The sequence below is a fragment of the Chroicocephalus ridibundus genome, chromosome 3 (genome assembly GCF_963924245.1).
Source record: "Chroicocephalus ridibundus chromosome 3, bChrRid1.1, whole genome shotgun sequence".
Classification (NCBI taxonomy): Eukaryota; Metazoa; Chordata; class Aves; order Charadriiformes; family Laridae; genus Chroicocephalus; species Chroicocephalus ridibundus.
Window position 1 is genome coordinate 112442368 of NC_086286.1, and position 21049 is coordinate 112463416.

At 42.4% G+C, this 21049-nt stretch overlaps 2 protein-coding genes across 3 annotated transcripts in view; both read left to right on the forward strand.

The window, feature by feature from the left end:
- The window catches only part of TAF1B (TATA-box binding protein associated factor, RNA polymerase I subunit B), a 50315-nt gene extending 40189 nt beyond the window's left edge, over positions 1-10126 (forward strand). The window contains exons 12-16 of one of the 2 annotated variants that reach the window (XM_063330461.1): positions 508-598; positions 1047-1117; positions 3175-3400; positions 7980-8094; positions 8672-10126. In XM_063330461.1, coding sequence (XP_063186531.1) covers positions 508-598; positions 1047-1117; positions 3175-3400; positions 7980-8094; positions 8672-8911 — 743 coding nt within the window. In that variant the 3' untranslated portion in view covers positions 8912-10126. Of the gene's footprint in view, positions 1-507; positions 599-1046; positions 1118-3174; positions 3401-7979; positions 8646-8671 lie in introns of those variants that run through there. The other variant, XM_063330462.1, reaches the window with a different exon arrangement.
- Positions 10127-16623: 6497 nt separating this feature from the next.
- GRHL1 (grainyhead like transcription factor 1) overlaps positions 16624-21049 on the forward strand; it is a 44013-nt gene continuing 39587 nt past the window's right edge. The window contains exons 1-2 of the mRNA XM_063330463.1: positions 16624-16750; positions 20526-20712. Of these exons, the coding sequence (XP_063186533.1) occupies positions 16731-16750; positions 20526-20712 (207 nt within the window). The 5' untranslated portion in view covers positions 16624-16730. The remainder of the gene's footprint in view (positions 16751-20525; positions 20713-21049) is intronic.

A 21049-nucleotide genomic window follows, 5' to 3' on the forward strand; every position in this document is an offset into this window, starting at 1 on the left:
GCCCTATAACATTTCATGGATAGTAGAACGAACAGTGAGGAGCTGATGAAACTATTTGAAATTTTACATCTGAGCTTGTTTAGATCTTACTTGTTTAAACCTAAGCTTGAGGTATAGTTGCATTAATCCCTTGAAGTCAACTTTCAATCAGGTGAAGGCCACTTCCCACCGTGGACATCTAGTTCATTTGGTAGAGAAGGGGTAGTTCCTAGGCTTAACTTTCAGGAAGGAGGGAAAGGGTTTGAATTGTGCTAAATTTATGAAATCTATCCTAAGCTAAGGAGCTTCTTTGCACTTCTTACGACTTGCTGTTCTTTCACTGCATTTCTGCATTTCTCTTTCTTACAGAATTGTTAGATTGAGTATGTCTTCTTAAAGCACATAGAATTCAGGATAGGTGTGCAATACAGGTGGAAGACACAGAGTCTAACTGCATGGAGACCACCTTCTGTGTATTGCATGTTTCTTTGACTTCTTCCCAACCTAAAATGTGAATGTTTTATTCAGGTGGTCCGTATTTTGAGTTCAAAAAGTGGTACAAGGTTATAAAATGTTCCTTGGATGTGAAGCAAAAGAAACTGGATGAAGAAAGAGCCAAGTAAGAGGTTTTAAGTACTTTTTTTTAAGGTAGAAAGTTTTATGTGAAATCCTGACCACCGCAGAAATTAAAAAGGTTAAGATTTTGCTTCACATTTCCATCCATCAAGCTTGAGTGAATAGAGCGATTAAATCCCTGTCTTAATTTTCTGTTTACACTCATAATGTTTATCTAGCATATTAATTAAATGCTCACTTTCTGTGACAAGTAGCCTATACAACTGAACAATTAACTGATTATCGTAAATCTAGGCATACATGCCTCAGTTTGCCTACTCTGAAAAAAGACTTCCTAGATGTGTGGGGGGGCAGTGGCTTTTAATAATAGCACTAACCATTAGATTATTTTATTTTAATAACTCTAGCTGTATTTGTAAGAAATTACTATCCTTTGGCTTGTTTGCTCCAGCTTGCTTTTTCCTAATGATTCTTATGTCTCTTTTTGCTAGGTATCTGTGGAGATGTGAAAAGGTACTTTTTTATTCAGACAAGCAGAAATCTAAAGTTCTTAAGAGAAGACGTGAGTAAATTTTGCCTTTCCAGCAAGTCAGAAATCTGCTCCAACTTTTCCCATCATAGAAAATGTGCAGCCCTGACTGTGATAACATTTACATCTTAAAATACTTTCTCTTCTCTCTTTCATCTCTGGGTACAATTAATGTAGTGCTTTTTTTTTACTTTAATTTTACAACCTGTGGCTGGAATTCTTCAAACAGACATTTTCCTCATGCTTAACTGAAACTGCCTTTGCCAGTCTTCCTAATGGCCTACTGTTATCATCTTCACTGGTTTGTTAGCTGCCTTTATATAACTGTGATCTTCATGAATTGTTGGTGGTCTTCCATAGCTTTCCTGTCCGTTTCCTCCTTTACTTCCTTGTATCCTTTGGTGTGGATATCCCAGAATGTCCTTTGGTAGACCTTGCATGTCCCTCTTGTCTCCCACTCCTTCTTGCAGTCTTCCGTAGAAAGTGAGGAAGGCTTGTCTGAACATGGCTTTACTTCAATAGCTAGCTATACATGGTTAGAGTGCAGGTACATCTACTTCATTTTAGTAGCTCTACTAGTACTTATAAGAAATTACTGTATTTTATGTTGCCATAAAAGCAAACAAACAAACCCACAAAACCCCCACTTATCTGTGCAAATATGGAAAACCAGCATTTTATTCAACAAAATTAGATCTGAAGTTCTTCATTCTACGTTTAATAGTATTTAGTAAGGAGCCGATATTTGGAGAGAGATTTAGTGTGTCAAGTGATATTTGTTCCATTTATATACTTTTCCAGTTTCTGGAAGGGACTGGTTCAAGGACTTCTAAACAAGTTGTATAATCCTGTTTGGTTTGAATAACACGTGTTGGATTTCTCTTTCAAGGATGCAATTGGGGTTTTTTAAATGTTCTTACTCTTCAAAATTCGGTAGGGTTGCTCCTGCAGTCAAGTCATGTTCCATGGAAATACACGTTTAGGTTTGCTTATTTCAAGCTGATCAGATGGCCTTTAGTTCCTGCATTTATTCATTATTGATCATTTCTGTGGCACTCTAGATTCCTCACTCGGCTCTGCTTCTCTTTGAGCTAAAAGAGGGCCACTTAGATTACAGAGCTTTACCACTAGCTCTTGCAAGGAGGAATGTCACATAATGCCATTGCAACTGGGCAAGATACATCTTAAACCAAATTTAAAATAGTAGACACGAAGAGTGCTCTAGAACACTTATGTGCCAGATACAGGTTTTCAGAAACCTTCCTCAGACTTTGGTTTTGATGGTAGATTTCAGTGTCCTCTTGTAAGATAAGCTTCCCAGTCTTTGGATTACTCTAGGATGTCTCTTCTGCTTTTTTTCCAGCTTATGAATGAATTTATTCAGAGACAAGTCATAAAAAGAAGTTGCAGCTCCAACAACAGTGTTTTTTAATCTGCTTTTTATCCTGGGGAAGCAAGGCTTAGGTGGTCATATTGTGCGTGCTGATCTATCGTCATACCTTCTTTTCCTTCTCAGCCTCAGTAACTTATGAAAGTTTGTCATTCTTTTACTAGCAGTGGGGAAAGGTGGAGTGGGGTTTGTTGTTGTTTGTTTGTTTGTTTGTTTTCCCAGTTGAAATTTGCACTATGGAAAACTTTAACTTAAATCCATATGTCTATGAAACCAGGCTTCCTTAATTCTGATACACAGGAAATTACTCAAAACAAAATCTTAGCTAGTCTGAGTGATAGCATATAACCAGGTAAATACAGCGAAAGGCGTCCTGGCATGTGTTTTCTATCAGAATAAAAATAGCAGCAGTATCAAATGGATTTTATATGTTTTACTTGGGGAATGCTTTTGGAGTACCCCAGTATTAATATCATTATGTATGAAAGCTGTGGCATTTTTAATTGTCTTTTAAAATCTTTCCCTATACCGTGTGACAAAGTTGAATTTTAAATAGAATGGGGGTTTCTCAGTATTCCACACAGAGGTTTAAATAAAATAAAATAAGGCACAAATACCCTATTTTCATTCCATATTAATTGCGTCTAAACAGTATTCTAATACTTTTTGCCTTGTTTTTTCTTTGTTTCTGTTTGTACAGAAACGGCTGTGAACTTACAGAATCAGTTTGGCAAGCTGTCCGGTTCAGTGCTACCTGCTGAAAAGCCAAATCCTTCAAGTTTTCAGTTAAGTTGGTCTGAAGAAAACACAGATGGGAGTTGTTTTCACGGGCATAGCCTGAAGGGAGTTTTGCAAGAAAAACATGGTTTACTTACAGTCAAAAACCCTGACTATTGGCTGTGTACAGTTAAACTATGTAATGAGAAGTAAGTATTCAAATTTTTGTGAAATATATTTTGTGAAGTTCTCCTGAAAGTAAAGTGCCATATATATATTTTTTATATATATATATATATATATATATATATATATATATAAAAATATATATATATTTTTACAAATGACAAATATGGGGTGTGTACACAGCTATGTATTCACACACAGTTAAAATAATTTGTAGAAAGGGGCGTGTGCAGAATGGTTAGTCTTGGATTGGGAGTAGACAAATTGTAATATGAAGAGTGATCAAAGTGAGCTTTAGAGAAGAGAGGAGATGAGACAAAATCAACAACTAGAGTCACATGGCAAGAGTAGCAGCTGGGTACAAATATTCACTTCACTTCCTTCTTCATAGTGTTTTAGAAAAAAACTTGCGCCACAGCTCTCCAGAGAATGGGAAAACAGTTCCATTCCTTTCTCCCCTGGCTCACAAAAAAGCACAGGAAATTAATTTGCTAAATCATTATACTGCTTTTGTGGTGGCCTTAATCAAAATTGAAGTTAAAATTAGCAGGCAGAGTTGAAATAAGCAGGCAATTAATGCCTCCAGAACATATTTTTTTAAAAAAAAGTTACAAGTGGAAAGGTCTTCATCACTATTTCATCTAAGCATATTGGGAATCAACAATTGTAATTTTTGCAAGCAGAAAAGTAGAAAAGAAACATGGAGAAAGAAAACATTTTGTGCTACTAAGGAAGTTTAGTGTCTGTCTTTACTATAGAACTGTTCCCAAATCCTGACTTCTCAAGTGAAAGGGAATTTTTATATTCAGTTAAGGGTATATCAAAACAGTCATGCTATTTGTTGGTAAAATTATTTTCTTTCAAGGACCTAAGTAGCAATGAGAATGATCGCCCAGCTAATCCAGCCTTGTACAAAATTATATGGATATTTAAGCATCTGCCTGGTTTGTGTTGAACTTCTCACTCTTCCTTTAATACCTTCTCGTCTTGGGTCAAATTCTGCAAAAATTGGTGAATTCTTGACTTGGTGGGTGCTGGCAGAGAACTGTGGCCAGAGATAAGAGAGCAAAAGCCCCGCTGAGGGAGCGTGGGAGTTTGGCAGCATTTACTCCAAGGAATAGGAAATATCTAAAATAGTGTTTCTTGTAAACTCCCTGGGTGGTGTGGTACGGCCTCTGCATGATCGGCTAGATTTCAGTTCGGCCATTGGTCGTATCATGAAATCCTGATCCAGAAGGTGAAGGTACTGGTGGGTAAGAGTGAAAAAGCTGACCTTTGCAGGTGGATTGGATTCTCCTGAATTTCTCATGTGTGCAGTTAGAGCGTGGTTTTTTGGAAAGGAGGTCAGGGTACATTAATGTGAAATGAGATTTCATTAGCGCATTGAATAACATCTTAAATATCTTTATCTGGTATATGCTTATAAATGGCATGCTTAAGAGAGCAACAGCCTCTATAAAATCTTAGAGATACCTTTCTGATTTGTAAAACGTTAAATATTCCCCTTGAAAATAACTGGCTTTTACCCATATGCAGTCTTTTCTGTCTTTCAGTGGATTTATTTGCTTATCTTTATTTTCCTTTTCACATTACCTTTCACATATCCACTGTGACAGAAATGGGTTGGAATAATGTAAACACAGTGTTATATTACAAGAGCTTTAGTTGTATGGATTCATTCTTTTGTATGAATAAGAAGCTTTTTTTTTTTTTTTTTGAAGGGAGGAGAGGTAATAATCCTTTTACCACAAATTTGCGTAAATCTTATGTACACACAGAACGAGTGGATATTTTGGTGTATGTTTGTGTGAATAATCTTTCATGCAAAGTCTGTTTTTTAAGCCTACATTTTCATATGTAATATATTAAAATGTTAATGGCAAACTGTCATAGCCTTCATGAAACAAGATTTGAATTTAAATTCTTACCGGTTAAATTTCCCATTATATCATTTGCAATGCAAGTAGTTAATTATACATCTGACACTTACTTAACTTTGGAAAACAGCATCTCCTCCCTCAGATATGAGGTTTTATCCTATGCAAGTGTTTGTTTTTAGTTCTATTATACATACAAACTTACCAATTCTCTTTCTCTAAAAATCAGCATGGTCTAGCTGGGACTACTGAAATACTTTAATCCTAGGACTGATGTATGATTTCAGATCAGTAAAGCTGAAATAGGTCAAATGGTTGGTAAAATGCTCTTACGTTTTCTTTTCTTTTAAAACTTTTAGTTTTAAACTGGATTCTAAATTGGTTTGCTATAGAAGTCTTTAGGTGATATAAGATGAGGTGTTACAACGTGTGAAAAAATGGATTTCCCTTATCACATCTAAATTTAAAACCACTTGGGATTTTTTTTAGCTCTTCAGAGATGCTCTTAGGGTAAGTAGCACAGAAATAGCACAAGATAGGGCAAAAATTTGTGTTTAGGTACTCTTGTGAAAAGTATAACTCCAGTTAATCAAATAGGCGCTCTACAGTGCGGACATAATTATGCATTTGCCTCAGAACATACAATATCACTCCCCTGCCCTGAAAACTGAGATTTGACACCTAAGTTGCCATAAGAGCTGTAATTGCTGAATCTCAGGGTTAGGACTAGGAAATAGCAAAATGTCTTAATTCATATGAGCCCAAAAATGCAGGTTTGGTTCAGCCGACAACATTTCTCAGTGAAGCTCAAGTTTAGCAAACGCGTTGGATTGTGGGGTCAGCTAACTCATTCTGGCGCTGCTGGAATGTCTGATCTAATTTAGTTTTTGTTAGAAGTTGCTGGCAGTTTTTGAGGAACATGAGGCAGGGCATAGGGTGGGTTGTACGGCACAAAAAAACCTAGTTTCAGATTTCTAATCTGCCAGACTTCGGAAGGCTTTAAACAAAGACTCATCTCCCTGAAGTGCGGCTTGCGTGGCACTCGAGGATGGGTCCGTCTGTTCCGCCAGTTTGAGGTAAAATGTAAATGTTTGTTGGGCCAGAGGGAAGCGAGCAAATGACTCTATAGTCTAGTAATTAGCACACTTGCCCGTAAATTGGGACAGACAGGTTCCAGTCCTTGTTCTGGTGAATATTTAAGACCGCTGCTCTGAATCAGACAGAGGGGGGAAATTTTAAACTCTGCTTCTCCACATCCCAGGGTAATGCCTACTAAGCTAGAAGATGAGTAGGGCTTATATGGTGAATAGCACCTAAATCCCCATATCAATGTAAAAGATTTTTTTTTTTTTCAATGAAACAGATTAATTTTATACTATTTTAAACTTACCACTTTTAATAAAAACAAATCTGGGGCTAACCCAGAACAGGGTATTTTTCCAACCGAAAATGCTGAACTTAATGTTTACGCAGCTATCTCTGCAGTCTGTCCCCTGTGTCCTCTTTTGTTCAGGCTGACACTTGTTACCAGCAAGTCCAGTCTGCTATTTTCATTATATACTTCATCAGTAAAATCACCTCACCATTTTCATTAACATTTTCACTGTGAAAGCTACAAAATAATTAAGCAGAAGGCTGCTACAGCACTAATTACTTTCTCTTGACCGGGTCAATGTTTGCCCTGGTGTTTCCTATATTACTCCTTTGACTTGAACTTAGATATTCTCTGTTGTTTCTAGACAGGTAATTTACATTTAGCCCACAAAGGCAACAGAGAAGAAATGGATGGGTTATAAACCCATGCAATAGTGTCAGGAAGAGGAGAGGGGGCCCTATGGAGAGTGTGGGCAAGGAATAGAGAAAAGATCCTGGGATGTCTCCATTGGATCATAGAGTCATAGAATGTTTTGGGTTGGAAGAGCTCTTAAAGATCACCTGGTTCCAGCCCCCCTGCTGTGGGCAAGGACACCTCCCACTAGACCAGGCTGCTCAAAGCCCCATCCAGCCTGGTCTTGAACACTTCCAGGGATGGGGCAGCCACAGCTTCCCTGGGCAACCTGTTCCAGTGTCTCACCACCGTCACGGTAAAGAATTTCTTTCTAATATCTAATCTAAATTTCCCCTGTTTCAGTTTGAAACCGTTACCCCTTGTCCTATCACTCCACTCCCTGATAAAGAGCCCCTCCCCAGCTTTCCTGTGGGCCCCTTCAGGTACTGGAAGGGGCTATAAGGTCTCCCTGGAGCCTTCTCTTCTCCAGGCTGAACAGCCCCAACTCTCTCAGCCTGTCCTCATAGCAGCGATGCTCTAGCCCCCTGGAGAGTCTTAGAAATTTTAAAAATAGAGTAAGGTAGCCATTTTCACACTTTGCTACGTTTGCTAAAAGCTGGCAGAATGACCAGTGGTTCAGTTAAGTCCTGAAAGGCAAAGAATGTGTTCTTTGTATGGTTGAGTATGATCCTGATTCATGGTGCAAGAAGCTATACAGGCTTTTCCTCCTCGCTGTGTCTGCACCATCTCTAAATGTGCCTTGGTCCAGTTCTCTACTTCAAGGTTTGGCAGGAGTGCACCCTTTAACAGAATCGACATTGTAGACCAGAATTGTGATTTATGCAGTTGATAAAATGTATCGTTTTCTTCTAATTACATTTAAATATATAAACGCTAGCTAAATACTAACTAAATGCACTTGTAATTTAGGGTGTTTTTTTCCTTCTTTCTTTTCAGAAAATGTGGTCATCTGGCTCATTACAGAGAAATGGACTTTCCCCAGAGTTACCATTTTGTAATACAGTTATTCTCCTTTCTTCTGCGGATACAGCCCTCTTATATCCATGATGAGGTGTGTGTGGTAGAACACAAACTTTTTAACAAAAAACTCTGTAAAAAGCCAAAATACAACACAGGCCTAAGGAAGTAAAAAGGCCTAAAAGTAACAGTATTAAAACTGTGTAAATTAGTTGGATCCCAAACCATGGTATCATATTGATCCTTTTTCCTGCATGGAAATTTTTTGTTAAGATAGTAGTGCTGAGATCTACTACTGTACTTTAGTTGTAGTGTCATTTTATCTATAATTTAAGTTACCGGTTTCTAGCTGGGAAAGTTACCAAAGAATCTGTTTATCAGAATTTATTTCCTCACTTTGCATCAGAGCCAACAGGAAGCTATAAAATTACCATTTTTTGGCATAATTGTACATACTTCGAGTGTAATGGACAGCACGTTAGCATCTAATTACATCATGAGATTTTGCAATTAAAATATTATCTATTTTTTTTACCTACTGTTGTATGACAGCAAATACATTTCTAGAAAGTAATGTTTACTTTGGTTTGAAATGGTGTGTTAACAAATAAAAGGAGCAGTTGGTTGATGTTTTCAGCGCAGTGAGTTTTTTAGTCATTGTTTCTAAACAGGCTGTTCTGGAGCAACTCTGGCACTGTTTTCTACGTTTCCTTGCATCCCGCGTATCAGCCAGTCTCTTGTTATGCCTGAGCCTCTCGTTCAAGTTAACACCTTTCAGGTGCGTGTTCCACTCCAGGCTTCCCAGATTTTGCAGCTACTTTTACACCTGGCACTGCCCATCCTGTTTCTTGTGCAACAGTAAGTGCCGGGTCCTCCTGTCGTTCTTCTTTTGTGAGGCTGCTGTCGGTTGAATTTCTTCTGTCTGCTTTATAATCCAGCACCTTCAGCAGCTTGCGCCTCAGCCATTCTGCCGGTTTCTCATGCTCGATCTTATTCATGCACTGTGTTTTGAAAACTTCCAGACAATGTGTAAATGAAGTTGGGTGCTGCTGCTACATTAAAGACACCGTAACATGAATAATGCTGCTTTCGGTTGAATGAAATAAACTTCAGCAACTCCAGCCATCAGTACGGTACGGAAGTTGCCAAATCTATTTGATCAAAACCAAAATCAACAGCTGTTCCTAAGCATTATTATAGACAAGAAAAATGGTGTCTGCAGACTTTATAAAGAGTAATAGCTTCCTTCCTGAGCAAGGGCTTCAGTGAGATGGAAGCTGGGAAGGTAATCAGTTCAGCGAATATAGTTCAGTTCTCAGAATATGATGGAAGGGTTTAAAATCTGTTGCGGTTCAATCTGTGAAGCAGTCGTCTAAAAATTGGGAACAGGCAAATGATAGGAGAGCAGGTGTGCTGCCCTACCTGTCTGGAGCTAAGTGATAAAGCAGTATTTCAAGCACAGGTAGAGCAGACAGGACTATTAAAGGTAAGTTGTAATAGTTACTTGGAAATACCGGCAAACCAGGAGGCTTTGCTGGCTCAGTAGAGGCAGGGTGTAATTGAGCGTGGTGTCCTAACTTAAGGTGACAGAGAAGACTCAGTTTGGGTGAAAGTTTTTTACTTTTTCAGATATTTTAAGTAGATATTGTAAAACAAGGATTTAGAGCAATAGTCTATAAAGCGATTGTAACATGCAGATGCGAAGGCATAGTTTTAGCCGTACAGAGCTAAACTGTGCTTCATGGGGGAAGAGGAAAGAGCAGACTGAGTTGTTACTTGTTGTATGTGTTAGAGATTTCATAAGTGGGTACCGTTTAGTATGTCTAAATCTATTGCCACATTGTGCCAAATACTTCAGACCTCTGGCAAGATGTGTCTTGAACTGATGTTAACATTAATGGACTCAGAATAGACCAGTTTGAATCTCATCTTGTGTCCGGTGTTTGTGTTTTGAAATTAGCCATTATCTTTTATGTTTGACCTCACCTGAGTGAATCACTAAACTTTCTAAGCATCTGGTAAAATTATTCATTGTTCTTGCTTTAGATGAGTATTTGTGTCAGTTAAAAATCTACAGAAGTGTAATACACATTGTCAGTGTTCTCAACAGTGCTTGCTCAAGCGACCGAAAGTGTCTCATGCTTTTTACTATAATATCTGTTAAAGTTTTGAATTAACTATCTAAAAGACACCTTGTTACACATAAAGGATTTATTTAATTCAGAAGTCTGTATTTGAAAGACTTATGCACTTAATTATAGGTACACCTTTCTTTTAAAAGTACTGTAGTAGTAAAATCTGAGCTTCATAAATTAAAAATACTGTGTTCATTGTTACATTGTTACAAACGTAACAAAGCTCCCTTAGATGTTAGAATAAATTAAAGCTGTACTTTAATAAACTGGAATAAAGCTTGCAGTTAATCATCAAGAGCCATGTGCCTTCTGGACACATAGGTTAAGAGCCAGATTTAAAAGTAAAGGGTGTGCCCCTGAAATACTTAATGTTAGTTCTATCCAGTTTAATCAATCAACACTTATGTTGGAGTAATGATGTTTAAGAAGCTGACGAGCCACGAGAGTGCCTTATCTTCAGTGAAGTGCAGTTGAGCTCACTTGGGACAACTACTCTGGGTCCAGTTAATATAACCCTGAGGTGGAGCAGCGCTGGTTGAACAGACAGCTACCGGCGGATAGCTGAAGGGGAGGGTGTCTGCCGCAACCCCACAGTTCCAGCCACCTCTTCTATTGACTTTTAAGTTACAGATCCTTTCTGTAACTAGTTGCTGAAAATTTCCGGGGAAAACTCAACTTTCTGATAGCTACTTTTTTTTTTTTTGTACTTTTTCTCATGGAAATTTTAAGTAGAGAGAACCCGGTTTGTTTTGTTTCTTACTGAAAAAGTTGAACAGAGTTCTTAAGGGTGTAGATAAAGGCAAGTGGTTTTTTTCGATTAAACTTTTAAAACATTATATATTAAGATTTAGAATAGTTAAATAATTATTAACTTAGACAATAGCAAATCAGTTATTCTGAGACCTTGATGTGCCTTCTAAAGTGAATTTAGGCTATTTCCTAGGTTTTTATATTTTAATGTACTATGTTTTTTCTATCTTTAAAAGCGCAAAAGTAACCTTGCTTTATGAATTCTCTTAAATAATGCAGCCTTTCTGTTGTTTCACTGGAGAAATATGAGAGATGTCTCATTTTCTTTTGAAAGGTTCAGCCTTCAGCAGAACTGGAATTTTACCTTACTAGTTTTTTCACTACCTCCATGTGTCTGCATTCTCAACATCAACTTAGTCTCAGTCAAATACATTTTTCTTTTTAAAGTTGTTACCATTTTCCAGACACGAAGGAGAGGTATTTGACTTTCTCCTTAACCTTTTATGCAGAGCGAGGGCCCTGAACCGGATTTAACAAGAGAATGAGAATCGTCAAAGCCCAATGCCTGTAAGCAATACTACCCTAATTTATTGGCTATAGTGTGTTGTATGAGCTTCACTGCAATTACATCTTTCCTAACTCATTTTTAACATGTCCCCTGAAACAACAGTGTTTGGAAGACTTGAGAAAGCTTCATGCAATGTTGCAGGCAACGCAATGAATAACTCGCTTTCTCATAACTTCTTGGGAAGCTCAAAAGGCCTCAAAATGACTTTTCTCCCTTTATGGACAAACAAGACTTTTGCTGATGATCCTGAAAAGATGATTTCAGGGTATTTACAGGAAGTTGTTAAGAGGGTGCTTCTGCAGGGCTGGGAGCAAAAAGGGCCAGGATCAGGACCCACAATGCTTTTGGGAGAGGTAAAGTCTGAAAATGTTAAGTCCTTGAATAAGTGTCTGCACCCTGGTGCATCTGTCCCTTCCCCATGTCAGCTTGAGTAAGTTTTATGCTGCTTTGCAAGCACAGGAGAATCAGGATAACTTCAATTCATGAATCCAAAATGAAATGGGCTTCCCAGCACATACAGTCATACGTATTTCCTGGCTGAGCATGTTAGTATGTGGATTTGCCAAAGCAGTGTCTCTTGCCGCAGTTGTCCTTGCACTGAATGCAGAATGCATGCTTTCCAATGTCTCCTCTGCAGTTACTGGTCTTGTTGCTGCTCACACATGTAGCTCCCTTGTTCCTGGCCAGATTAGATGAGGGAGGATATAAAGGGGATGCCACGATGTGGAAAAAGGTGTACGTGAAAGAGCTTTCCTCACCACTGCTTGTGCTAGGATGCTGCTGAAACAGTGAACAAGAGAGTGAGTAAGGGCTGGCAGAACAGGAGATGATGAATGCTCGTGTCCTCACATGAGGTTATAGCTGCCCTTGTACAACTGCTAACGGCAGCATTTTGAGAGCAAGAACACTCCTCCGCGATCCTCCGCATCTACACTCTGCCTCCAGCAGTACATCAGGTAGTTTTAAAAGAAAATACAAGCCTCCACATTCCTCTAATAATCTGACATGGCTGCTCTGTATTGTAGAAGTATTGTGTGTCTGCTCCCTGTTGTCCTTGCAGTGGCTTTGCTCATCAGCTGCAGACCCTGCCATTGCCTCATGAGAAAGATGCTAAAGACACTCAGTGGCAATGTTGCAATCCGAAAGCTTGATCTGGATCCTGGGGTGCTTCTGTGCTGCCTGTTCATGGAGGACACCTGCAACGCTGTCTGAAGCAGCACTGCACGCCTCTGACAGGGCTGCCTGAGGGGTGCGGAGTAAAGGCAGCTGTGAGAGAGAGGGGTGAAGACGCCACCCGTGACAGGCCCGTGGAAGAAAAGAAAGTCCTAAAACTGTATCCAAGTGCCCCAGCTCTCAAGGTCAGGGTATCAGACTGTGATACAGGGCTCCCTGTGACCACCACCTGCAACTTGCTGTGACGCCAGGATGCGAAGGAATCCACCCGGCCCTGGAGCTCACATGCACGGTAAGTTGTGCTGTGTTGATACACGATTGTGACAAAACACTTTTGTTTAGTGAGCTGAGATCCGTGGCATTTGTAACTCCTAACTGGGCAGCTGGGTGGTTTCCACGCAGCGGAGCCAAGCGGATTAGGCAGAGAACAGTATGCAGCCAAAGAGCTGCACACGCTGTTCCCTTGCTACCACCGCTGTCGGCCTGTGCGGCAGGACCTGCGTACGCAGAAGTCAAACCCAGAGCAAGCGCAACATCGAGCAGAGATGAGAAATGTTCAGTGAGACTGGTTAGTGTGCTAAAGGTTTTATCATTGATAAAATTCTCGGCTTCAGTCTGACTTATTTTTTTAATATATAGGCTACTGCAAAACTGATTCATTTAAGTTATAATCATTTCAGAGGAGCCTCAGTCAGGCTGATGGAGCTGCATCTCCTGTCCCTGGACAGTCTGCATGCTCTCAACAGCGTCTGCGTTATCTTTAGGGCTAAATACAGAATTAAAAGGGCAATCTCGAAGGACGGCCTGCAAGCTCGTGCATAGGGATACGACTGAAGCAAAAAAGCAAACTGGTTCTTTTATTTTCCTGTCCTGTATTTCACATACTGTACTTACATTTATTTTTTTACCCTTCCCCCCCCCCCCAGCATTTTCCATCTTCGCTTTCCTACAAGGCATTTCCAGCTTCCTTTTCCGCTGTCACTTGTCTTTCTATTTCTTTCCACTGTGCCTGCTTTCACCTCACTTCCTAGGGAGTTCATGAACTTCTGCCTGGGCTTTTCTTTTTTTTTTTCTTTTTTTTTTTTTTTGTTTTTCCCCAGCCCTTTGATGCCTTCAGCGAATTCTGCTTTGGGCCTTCTTTTCCAGTTCTGTTGTTGGTGACCACAGGCCTGTTGCAGAAGAGAAAAGCTTGCCTGGTGTGCCGTGTAGTGGAGGGGAGTATAGAAGATTCACCGCTCTTTACAGCCAGCTCTGCAGCCTGGCCCTCGCATTTTAGGGATTCAGATTAAGCAGAAAGTACCTTGTTTTGACTCCCTGCTGCGTTTTGTGAAATCAAAAGTACTGCTACAAACTTGATGCAACTTGTTTGTATATTACACAGGTGTGAATGGCCAGTGCGTGTAGATGATAATTATCAGGTATGAGATTTTAAAACCTTATTTGTTAGGTAAGTTGTAACAGTAGCTAATCCTTGCCCAGAATACTTCCCTGTTTCTCTAGGTAGATTCTCCGTCAAAAGACAGACTAGGAGGAGGTGCGAGCACGTTGAGACAGTGCTTGGCCGGGTCGTTGCAAATGGCGCATGAGTTCAGAGGGGCTCCTTTTGTATTTTGAGTGAGGTTCATTTAAAAGGCAACGAATACATGAAGACGGGAAGGAGAACGCTGAAGGCAGGATGGAGGCAGAAGGAAAGGTAAAGGGAAAGGCATGAGAGGCGGAGGAGAGCAGTGAGATTAAGGCGAAAGGGCCGAGCGAGGGAAGAAGTTGGAGCGAACGCCTGACAGCGCAGGGCAAGGGAAGTCCTGCCAGAGCGTTGCCGCATCAGGCCAGCACAGCTTTATGCCCAAGCCAAAGCTCTGCTAAATCCCTTTGTGCTTCTTGCCTGATTTTATTCAGCGATGATGCAACCCGGTTAGTGACATCACAGAAATACACCTACAAATGGTGTTACCAAGTCTAGATTGTGACCGGTAGATTACTCAGCGGTGTCACAATACGGTGTTTATATCATTGTCTCCTGAAGGTGGAAGTGATTGCTATGTTGATAACTAAGTTTTCATTGTCGGATCAGGCTGTTAAAAAAAGCTCTCCCTTTTGCAAAGACAACAGCTTTGATTTATTTGGAATAAAATCCTGGTAAATTCTAGTTTAAGCAGAAATACCAAGTGTGGCACATTACTAAGATTTCAGCAATTCCGGTGCAACGTAAACATGCGACTGAACTTCATCACGTACCGCATCTGGGTCACTTACAGCTACAGGGTAGTATTATATTTTATTGTTAATGAAAAGTATGCATGTGTGCCAAAGAGCAGTGATTGTGTCTGCACATCCCAGAATTCTACGAGCAGAAGTGGGGAGTGTGAGGAATGAATAACACCTGAGAAAGTTAGCAGTCCTTTCCAATACTTGCAATTTTGAGCTCATTTTGTAATTTGTATTGGAAACAAAGCAGGTTATACTCGTTTGAGAAAATGTAACTATCTGACATCTTAATTGGATGGCAGTAGGTTTTTTTTGTATGTGAGAGCAGATAAATTTTCTTCTGTGTAATCTTGAATTATATTTTTCCAAATAGGTTAAAAATGTAGGACACCTTTTATTGCACGTCATGAAGAACAATTTACATCAGTTCATTTCACTTTGTAGAGCAAGATCCTACTTCAGTAATGTTATTTGTCCTTTGCCATCCTAATAGCAATGTTTGCAGATCCAAACAAAGTATTTTGTTTCTAGAACGCTAGTTGTAATCCAGTCAGAGGATATTAAGCAACTTCCAGGATTAGACCCTTAGTGAAAGTTTGTTCCCTTTAGTTTCATATTTCCTTCGGTTGGCTGCTTGAATTATCCTTCTATAATTTTGCATTGGAGTATATCCTGTACAAATAGGGAAGAGAATTTTGACCTAGAAGGAGAGACCTTTTATTAGTGTCCATACTTTTAAATTACAGTAGCTATCTGAAGCATGACATATGATAGATAGCATTGTTGCTATATGGATTTGATTCAACGTGTTACTTAAACAAGCAACCTCCCACCCTTATTTCTCAAGGAGAAACTTAAGATTTTTCTGATTTAAATTCATGCATGACACTTTGGATATATCCGATGGATTCGTAATGTTTCTGCTGCTGTTAAACCAGAAGATTTAGATGCATTTCCAGCAGTAACTCCATCCTAAACCTCTCTTTCTCTCCAAATCCGGGTTCATCTATGAGGCACATAACGATGATAGGATCCACTGTACAGTACACTAAACTTTTCTGTCACTTCCAGACTTTCCAAAAAATGAGTTCAGTACAGGAAAAAGAAGGAAGGTTATACGGGATAGGAGAGGGAGAAGGGTACACCCTTTTTTAGTGCGGAAAAAGATCCCAAGGTGCCTCCCGCGTCCCCTGCCGCGAGTCCTGGCCCCCGGTCGGGGTGCCGTGAGGCGACTCCCCTCCAGCGCGGCCCCGGGCCTCAGCGCGGAGCGGGACGGGCCGGCCGCCGAGCCCTCGCCTACTGCCGCCGGGAGAAGAGCGCTGGGGACGCCGGTGCCAGCGCCTCAGCGCCCGCGAACGCTATACGTGTAGGGGGAGCGGTGAAAACGGGAGGAAAAGGGCTTTTTTTTCCCTCAGAAAAGCGGCTTCTGACAGCGAGGTGCGCTGCTGGGGGCGGGAGGGTGGGCCTCTGAGCCGGGGATCACCTTCCCCGCGAAGTTTTACTCGTCCCTTTACTCGCCGTTCCCCCGCGTTGTAACGAAAGGGCGACAGCTCCTATCACCCACCGCCGGCTTCGGTTCGGCCTGGCGCGGCCCGAGCCCCACCGGCCGCCTCCGCCGCGGCGCCCCCAGTCCCTCTCGGAGCCCCGCACGAGCGCCGGCACCGCCCCGCGCCCTCCCGCCCAATGGGGGCGCGGCGGCTCCGCCCCGCCATCGGCGGCAGCCAATGGCGGGCGGCGCGCGGCGCCCGTCCACCTGCGGCTGCGGCAGCCACCTGAGCGGGCGAGAAAAGCCGACAAAACTCGTCGGTGCGGCGGGCTGCGCGCTGCTCGCTCCGCTCGCCCCCGCCTCGCCCTCCCGACCCGCCGGGCCAGTTCTGCCGCCCGCTGCCTCCGCCAGACATGACACAAGACTACGACAAGTGAGTGAGCCGGGAGGGAAGGGGGGGGGAAGATGAAGAACCGGGTCCGGTCGGACCGGTGCTGCCGCCCCTCTAGGGGGGACGGAACTGTGACGAGAGGGGCTCGCCCGCCCGGGGCCCACTCTCCTATGGGGGCCGGGTCGGGGCGGGGGGGGAAGCCGGTGTCCCCCTCCAACTTCTCGGAGGAGTAACCGGAGCTTGCGGCGGGGCGGTGCGAAATGGCAGGGGGGCGGAATGGGGGGGAGGGGGGCGGAATGGGGGGGGGGGGGGGCGAGCAGCGCGGGGGGGGGTGAGCCCGGAGGGGCCCGTGGTGGGGCGACCCCGGCGGCCACCCCGCCCCTGCGAGGCGAGCGGCGAGGCCGGGCTGGCTTTGAAACCCGACACCGGCGGCGAGGCGTGGGTCAAGCGCCGCCGTCCGCCCCCCGCCCCGCCGCGCCTTAAATGCGGGGCGGCGGCGGGCGAGCGGGCCGCGCCGTCGGGAGGAGCGGGCGCCGCCGCAGCGCCGGGCTGCCCCTCTGCCGGCGGCTTAGGGAGGCGGGCAGAGCCGCAGCGGCGGGCTGTCCCGTCCCCCGCCCCGCCGGAGCCCCGCGCCGCTGCCGGCGGCGGGAGAGGCCCCCATGGATTTCTACGAGGCGCATCCCTCCGGCAAGGTGGATTTCGGCAGGTAAGGGGGTTGGCGGCCCCCCTCCCCCGAGCAAGGGGGCTTTCGGCGAGCTCGGCTGCAGCTGCCTCGTACTGCGCGGAACCGGGTGTTTAAAAGACCTAAAACTGAATATAGCGCCGGTTTTCTGTAACTTCGTGGTGTCGGACGCCGAGGCGTCTTCTCCGAGCGGATCCCTCGCCGCGTTTAGTCCTGCGCTTGTCGCCGTGTCCGTCTGGAGGCGGCGGCCGTGGGCACCCTGGGTGAATAGAAAACGGGGTGACTCTGAGGCGATTCGAAGAACCGATGATAAAATTACCGTGTTTTGAATGATCGGTGGCTCAAATGCACTAATTTCCCAGGGAAAGCGTGATTTATTTTTTTTTTTACCAAAGTTTGTTGTTTTTTTTTTTAAACGTACTACTTTCTAGAAAGAGGACTCAAACGCAGCAGCTTGCTAACTTCACCCTATAATTAGGATTTTTTTATACGTATTTTCTACCTCCGATGACACTTAATAGATGAGGCTATAGCAATTTAGGTACCTGCGCTTCGCTCTTCTGGCACGTAGAAGCCGGTGATGGAAATCCTCTCTGCTGCCTCAGCATTAAAGGTGTGCTCTGCCCAAAGACCAGGTATAAAACACGCTGCGGCTGCGGATCTCCTGACATCTTGACTTAAATTGCACAGTGAGGGAGAGAAAGGGAGGCTTTGGATCGGTGAAGTAAGTAGGAATAGTTTCTGTGGTCCTAGCACGGAACGTTGTGGGCTGTGGGATCCTTGCAGGCAAAGGGAGCGTGTCTGCTTGTTGTCATATTCCTCTGCTTCTACTTCGGCCACATAGAAATATAATTCAGAAATTATTAAAACTGCAGTAGGAAACTTATCTCCAGCCTTTGCTGGACACGTCCTCTACTTTGTGAGCAAATCCACGTGCCAGTAATCTTGAAACCTAAAACTTAGAAAAATAAATGTTTGCCTTCTCTTATTAATACGTTCTCATTTTCCTGAAAGAAGCTGTGGTTCTGCTAAGGGATTGAGTTACTGCCGAAACCCGCGCTTCTCTTGATAATTCTGCAGATAATCCTTTCTGCACTGCTTTTAGGGGAGTAGACAACGTGCATTATGTTTAGGTGTTGCAATGACAAAGGAATCACACAAAAATATGTAGGTTTCGCATTTGCTGCGTTTCTGGTTAGTGGCTGCTTTAGTTCTCGGTCTTTTTAGTTCTCCCTTGGTTCTCTTTTTCCATGTGAACATTGTGTTGCTGGAAGGAATCAGCTTAATAGTCTCGTGAGTCCCAGCAAGGCTGATTTAGCCCTTCAGCTTGGCAGGGTTGGATCAAGTGAACTGCACCCAGGTTACTTTAGTTGCCTTTTTCATTAACGACTGATTTTAACTGGAGGATTTACCCATTTGCTATGGATATTTGAGGTTTCTTTTGTCACAAGGTATAAGAATAGGAGCTTGTACTATGTCTCTAAAGAAAATCCTGCTTTGTCTTCTGCTGTGCAATCCATGATAGAAGGTGGGTGTCCTCGATACTGGAGGTATCTGCATTTCGGTACACTGTGTTTTGGTATCTGCATCAGTGTGTACACAAATATGTACGAAGACCTGAAGAAACGGCTTGGTGCCGGAGCATGTCTTTTTTGTTGTTGTTGTTTGCTTTTTTCCAACTGTATAATAGTGATTTATAGCCACGAAGTGCTCTTACAAGTCCTGGAAACACCCACTCGCTTTAAGTGACTTCAGCTCAGCCAAGCTGTCCCATTGCAGCTCAGTGAGACTCCTTGTGTAACTGATAAAGGATTGAACGCATAATTTGCAAAGTGCTTTGCAATCTTTTTGGTAGAAGGTGGTGATAAATGTAGGATACTGTTAAGCTGATTATAGTGATTAGAGTATTTCACAACTTGATATTTCACAACTTTTTGTATTTGTAGTGTATTTCAATCTCTGAATGCATCTGGGTAAATAGATGAAAAGAATGCTTATCTGCTGGGGAAGGGGAGTGATGGTGGTGGGGAACTGCTTTTTGTGGGGTTTGGGTTTTTTAAAATAATTATTTATTTATTTTAAACTATTACCAATTCACTAAGAAATGCCAAGTTCGGGATATTTAGGAAAACAAAAAAGCCTCACTTCTCTCCCCACCAATCTGCAGTAAACTCGTGTTATGCTTGTACTGGAAAGAAAACTGTTTGAACTGGTTTAAAAGTCAGATTTAAACAACATTTGCTTGAACTGACTTGAAAGATGAAGCATGTATTTTGCTAATAGAAACAAAATATATTAAGTTCTCTAGGGTGGTAGGACAGCATTTTCTACAGATGGTCCTACTTTCACCTGTGGGCAGAAAGTCCGAGTAGTCTTGGAGCTTTCTTGTTCCCAGCAATCTCAAAATGTTCAGAATAAATAAATATATATATATATATTTTATACTACAATTTAAAGGGCAAAAACTCCACTTTTTCTCTTTTTTTCCCAGTTATTTGTTGAGGGTTTCTCAAACTAGTGTCACAGATTATTTCAACAGTGACCAGGCAGTAAGTCTTTTGGCTTCCTTGTCAGAAAAATTCACTGCCAAATTGATTTGAGATCCCTCTGGCCAATTTCCCTGTGTTAGTCTACAACTAATTGGTAGCTTCTAGGTGGTGTTTTCAGGTATACTCTGAGAGCGAAGGCACCTTCTGAAAGCTCTGGGGAAAGAGATGTTTCGTTAATTCACGTTTTCTAGTCCCACTTGGGAACTGGAGCAGGTTGTGACTCAGTAGTATTACATAGGATGTGATAGAGGTTTTGTAGGTGGCAGACTAGTAAGCATGTGTAACTTTTTTTCTGGGTTGCATTCAGAGCATGAGCAGGTCAGTTGTGCTCTGAAACGGCTTTGCAATCTTATATAGGCTGGTGTAATCCAGCTGAGTTCGGTCAAATTAATCCTGATTTACATTGAGCATGAGTGAGATCGGAATTAGGTTTCTGGGCTTTTTGTGTTGACTAATCCTTGCAGTGCACTGAATCAGAATATGAACCCTGTGAAACTGGGGCAGCTAATTTAGAAGAACTTTAGGAATGTTTTTCGTGTGTTCTAACAGGTGGCTTTTTTCTTTCTTCTTTTTTTCACGATTCAAGTAAAAGACCTGTGTTGGTTCTTCAGAATGACTCTCTCTACTCTCAGAGACGTCCGTACACCAGTGAAGATGAGGCCTGGAAAACCTTTCTTGAAAATCCCCTTACAGCAGCTACCAAAGCTATGATGAGTATCAATGGTGATGAAGACAGCGCAGCTGCCCTCGGACTGCTGTATGATTACTACAAGGTAGATTGGTGTGGGTGTGCTCTGGCAGCCAGCGGAGCTCTAGTTCCACCTGTGGAAAAGGTGTCATTTGCTGGAGGATTTTACAGAAGCTATGAATAGATCACAAGGACTTTAAACTATGTGGGTTTTAAATGGAAAAAAAATCCCATGTCTCACTTTCTTAAAATTGGTTTATTTTTAGGTTAGTAGAGTAAGATCCCCTGGATCTTAATGTAATGGATTAAAAGCTTCAGTTGCACTTTGCCTGTCAACTCCAGGTTCTGCAGGGAGCAATATATTGTAGAAATAGTCGTGAAGAATGAAACTTTGGAAGCATGTCTGTGTCTGAATGACATGT